This window comes from Pediculus humanus, genomic scaffold, assembly GCF_000006295.1.
Source record: "Pediculus humanus corporis 1103172107613 genomic scaffold, whole genome shotgun sequence".
NCBI classification, from domain to species: Eukaryota; Metazoa; Arthropoda; class Insecta; order Psocodea; family Pediculidae; genus Pediculus; species Pediculus humanus.
Window position 1 is genome coordinate 483,518 of NW_002987227.1, and position 4,663 is coordinate 488,180.

At 30.5% G+C, this 4,663-nt stretch overlaps 2 protein-coding genes across 2 annotated transcripts in view; one reads left to right on the top strand and one right to left on the bottom strand.

Annotated features, from left to right (window-relative positions):
- Phum_PHUM245560 (uncharacterized protein) overlaps positions 1–1,228 on the bottom strand; it is a gene marked incomplete at both ends in the record, with an annotated part of 5,701 nt that extends 4,473 nt beyond the window's left edge. The window contains 2 exons of the mRNA XM_002426234.1: positions 235–472; positions 955–1,228. Coding sequence (XP_002426279.1) covers positions 235–472; positions 955–1,228 — 512 coding nt within the window. The remainder of the gene's footprint in view (positions 1–234; positions 473–954) is intronic.
- A 1,367-nt stretch (positions 1,229–2,595) lies between these two features.
- Phum_PHUM245670 (pygopus, putative) lies at positions 2,596–4,445 on the top strand (the record flags this gene model as incomplete). Its single annotated transcript, XM_002426235.1, has 4 exons — positions 2,596–2,719; positions 3,002–3,157; positions 3,247–4,278; positions 4,396–4,445. 4 exons carry the CDS (start codon positions 2,596–2,598, stop codon positions 4,443–4,445), a joined length of 1,362 nt encoding a protein of 453 aa, XP_002426280.1.
- Between the last annotated feature and the right edge of the window lie 218 nt (positions 4,446–4,663).

A 4,663-nucleotide genomic window follows, 5' to 3' on the forward strand; every position in this document is an offset into this window, starting at 1 on the left:
AAGTTTTGGGAAAAAAACAATAATCTTTGGGAAATATTTTTAGCATTCTGTTTAAATTTCTTGCCAATAAATCCTTCCGACATATTTCGCTCATTCCCGGAAAATGGTTAATTTTCTGTAAATTTAATTATCAAAAATATCATTTTTTTATAATTGCACAATAAATATTTTACGGGAGGAAATAATTTAATTAATCTTCTGAAAAAAGAAACTTAAATTATTCTCACTTGAAACCTTTTCATTTCTTTACACCTTTCAACGGATATAGAAAGATCAGTCCAAAATAAATTCCAACTCTCATCTTCAGGTACTTCTCTCATTCCAAACCTATAAGCTACCCTTCGAACTACTTCATACCTACAGTTAGCCGTACAAATTGTTATAGGCCGTCGTCTATATTTTCGTTTTTTTCTCAATTCAGTTTTACTGTTCGAAAGAGTTGCATTATTTTTAGAATTTGAATCCGAATCAGCTGTAAAAAACAATAAGGGTAAGGAAATAAGTAGAAAAAAAATTCTTTAAATTTTCGGTGAATTTATATTTAAATGATGTAGATCGACATTGAAAATGAAATTTAGTGAATTGATTTTAATAAATTTTAATAAAATTTTACTTTAAAAGTATTTTAAAAACTGATACCGAAATTTCGAATTTTAGTTATTTAAAAATTGGTACACTGTATTATCCGCGGATTCCAATAATTGCTTCAATTTTCAATTATTTTGATTCCATAATTTTACTGTCATAAACAGATATATTTTAATTTATTCTAAATAAAATATTTGTAATTAAAAAAAAAAAAAACAAAATTTATAAGACAACTTGAAAACTATGTTATTGGAAAAGAAAATTTATGAGAAAGTAAAAGGTATGAGATTACATAATTACTGAAGAGAAATAATTAATTATCGTGTGAAAATGGCGTGTTTATAACGATATAAATTTTAAACTTACAACTTTTAACTTTTCCATCATCGCTACTTGTACTTTTTTCTTTTTCTTCTTCTTTTTTAATGCCCGTATCACCGTCATCTTTTCTTTCAATGTTTTCGTTGAACGCGTCAATTATCTGACCGTGTTCATTCCTCATATGTTTATAACTTGCGACTTCTGACGAGTTAGGCTGCAAATTTTTTTTAGGTTGTGGTATTTCTACTTCATTGCTAGAAACAGATACTTCGCTACTATTTGAACTCTGGTCGCCACGGTTGTTCTTATTCTTCTGCATTTTACTATTTGGCAACAATTTTTTTTCAACTTATCGTATGTTTGCCTTAATAAGATAGTAAATAAGTTTCGGATTCCTTCACAAGAATTATTTTTCATTGATTTAAAAAAGTTGTGTTGTTCACTAATAATTTGGAAAATAAACGGAGAAATATCACATCCAAAAAATATTCTCGATTGAGTAAACCAATTTTTTCAGGCATTAATCATAGATAAATAATTTAATTTTGTCATATATTTATTCACTCAAATTCACACTATTTTCACATTTCAAACTATAGAGGTTTTTCAATTTTTTCTCAATTTAACGGCCATTTGTCAACAATTAAAACACTGAGTTCACGAACTTTCAAAAGCAAAAAGTTGGGAAAAGTTAACGTGGGTTTAGAAAAACAAAGAAATCAAAATGTTTGTTTGGCAACATAGCGATGCTGTAATATGATCAAAAACAATGGCGTCTCGTGAGTAGCGTGCGTTTCTGCAAGGAAAATATTTTGCATATACTTTAACTGAAAACTTGAAATTTTTATTAAGAAATTTATAATTCTATGAGTAATAATGCGCGTAGTAAAAAAAATTTATTGTTTCAACTTATTACTGAATGTTTTCTAACCTGGAATGCTAGAAAAAAAAATTAAAAATGAGGTACAAACCGATTCTCTTCATTTCAAATTTTTCGTTTCTAAAGAGAAAGAACACATGATGATATTTTATTCGTTTTTGTTAATGTTTTTTATTTTTATTAGGTTGATGAGCCGTAATTTTTCTGTAACAGCCCTGCGGCCTAGACCCATTACATCTAATTATAAATTAAATATCCTTAACCCTTGAGTTAGCGGGCTCACAAAAGGGTAGAAACCGATGCTTTTTGGGAATAAATCAACAAAATGTTCAAGTAAGATTTGTTTGCAGTAAAACTTTCGTGTTTTAAGGTAAAATTTAATAATTTATAATATTGTTTTTTTTTGTTTTTTTTGTTTTTACTTAATGTAGTTTTTCATCATTTAATTGTTTTGTTTACCACATTATTTATAAATGTGTTTCTGTCAAATTATTGTTCATAAGTAAATGAAAAAGTTCAAAAATTTCTCTTTTTGTTATTATTATCATTAAGGTATTACATTGTTTTAAATTTTCCAATCTAGTATTGGTAAAAAAGAAAGTTTATAAAAATGCATTATACATATTTAAAGCAAATTATTTATTTATGTTTATTTGATTAATCAAAAAAACATATTAAAAGTAATATTTTATTTTATAAGTATATCACATGAAATTTTAATATAATGCATTGCAGTGACTATAATTTTCTGCATAATGTGTGTTTAAAGTTTAAACATATATTGATAATCTTTTACGATTTTTAGTATGTCTAGGGGGCAAAGCAACATGTATTTTCCATGTGGGGGTCCAGGAACTGAGTCTCCACACATGCAAAGAGGTCCCTGCTATCCTCTTTCAGATGTCAAAATGGCAGGTGTACCACCAGGAGGTAATTTGAAAAATATTATTATACCTGAAAAATTTATTTATGTTTTTTATATTTTATATCAAAAATTATTAAAAATTAATTGTCAGTAGTTGTTTCAGTAATAGAAATTGGTTATACTTTATTACAAATAATTAATGCAAGCATTAAAGTAAATGTTTGCTTTTGTTGTTTTTACGAAAAAAATAAAAATAAAAAGTAGTTTTATGAATTTTTTGTTAAAATACATAATACACACTTTACTACTTTAAAATTGATGTTTTAATGTGTAATTATTTATTTTAGGAATGTCATGTGGCATTATCGGTGAATTTAAATCACCTATTATTGACCCCCCAAATATTCCTTTGACTAATCCTAAAAAGAAAAGAAAAACAAGTGCAGCAGTGACACCACAGCAAAGTCCAGTCCTTCAAGACCTTATGCCACAGCAGCCGAGTAGTAAGAATTACAAAACATTTTTTTTTTGCTTAATTCATTAAATTTTGATTTATTATCAATTAATTATTATTATGCCAATTAATTTTTAGCCTTAGGAGATACTATTGTGGCCTCCAATCCATTTGATGATACTCCACCTCAGTCAGCTCCCTCTATTATGGGACATCATATGCATATGGGAATGCATATGAATAGTCCAATGCATAGTCCGCATAATATTGGACACATAGGACCTCCGTTGTCTAGTCCAATGAATAATATGGGAATGACTTTGGTTGGAAATCCTATGAGTAGTCCATTGGGAATGAATTCTCCGTTGGGTTCTCCGCACATGATGGGAATGATGAACGGAGGGCCAATAAATTCTATGGGAAGCCCGATGACATCTGGGCCTGCCATAATAGGACCCAGTAGCTCTATGGGAAGTCCAATGACTCAAACTCAACACATGGGTCCTAACGGAGCAATGGGTAGTCCAATGTCAAATAATTCAATGAACATGATTAATAATAATATGGTTGGCAACCCGATGACATCACCTCTCGCTGGGCCGCCCATAGGGTCACCAATGATGGGGTCTCCGCACATGAATATTCATAACGGTCCAATGGGATCACCAATGACACAAACTTCTACTGTAATGAACTGTGGCCCTAGCCCGAACTCTTGCGGACCTAGTCCGAACAGTTGTAGTGCGTCAACGACTGCGGCGAATAGTTTGCCACCTTGCGGTCAATTAAATTGTACATCAAACAGTGGTAGTGGTGGTAATTCAAATAATAATAACAATAATAATAATATGACAAATTGTGGTGGTAACTCTATGTCGTGTAGTGCGAATGTGCAGTGTGGCCCATCTTGCGGACCGAGACTATCTGGTGGATGTTTAGGACCTAGAATGATGCCACCTCCCGGAATGAGTCACGTACCACCACACATGATGGGACCCCATAGTTTCGGCGGTCCAAAGCCACTACCCGTATCGGCGGGAAAAATTTATCCTCCCGATCAACCCATGGTATTTAATCCTCAAAATCCGAACGCTCCACCAATTTACCCATGTGGAATATGTCATAAAGAAGTTCATGATAACGACCAAGCAATTCTTTGCGAGAGCGGATGTAATTTTTGGTTTCACAGGTTCGTTTATTAACTTTTATTTAATTATTTATTTCAATTTAATCATGTAACTTATTAATATTTTTAATTTTTTTAGGATGTGCACGGGATTAACGGAGCCTGCTTATCAATTACTTACTGCAGAAGTATATGCCGAGTGGGTTTGTGACAAATGTTTAAATTCAAAAAATATTCCCCTCGTAAAGTTTAAGCCTTAAATTTTAGACATAAAAGTATAAATAAATATGAAAAAAAAAAAAATTTTATTTTTTATCATCGTTATTATTATTATTATTATTTTTTTTTTTTTTTCGTCTCATTCTTCAGTTTTGAATTGAATTTTGGCTCGAAGAACATATAAGAGAGCAGAATACTAATAAAAATATG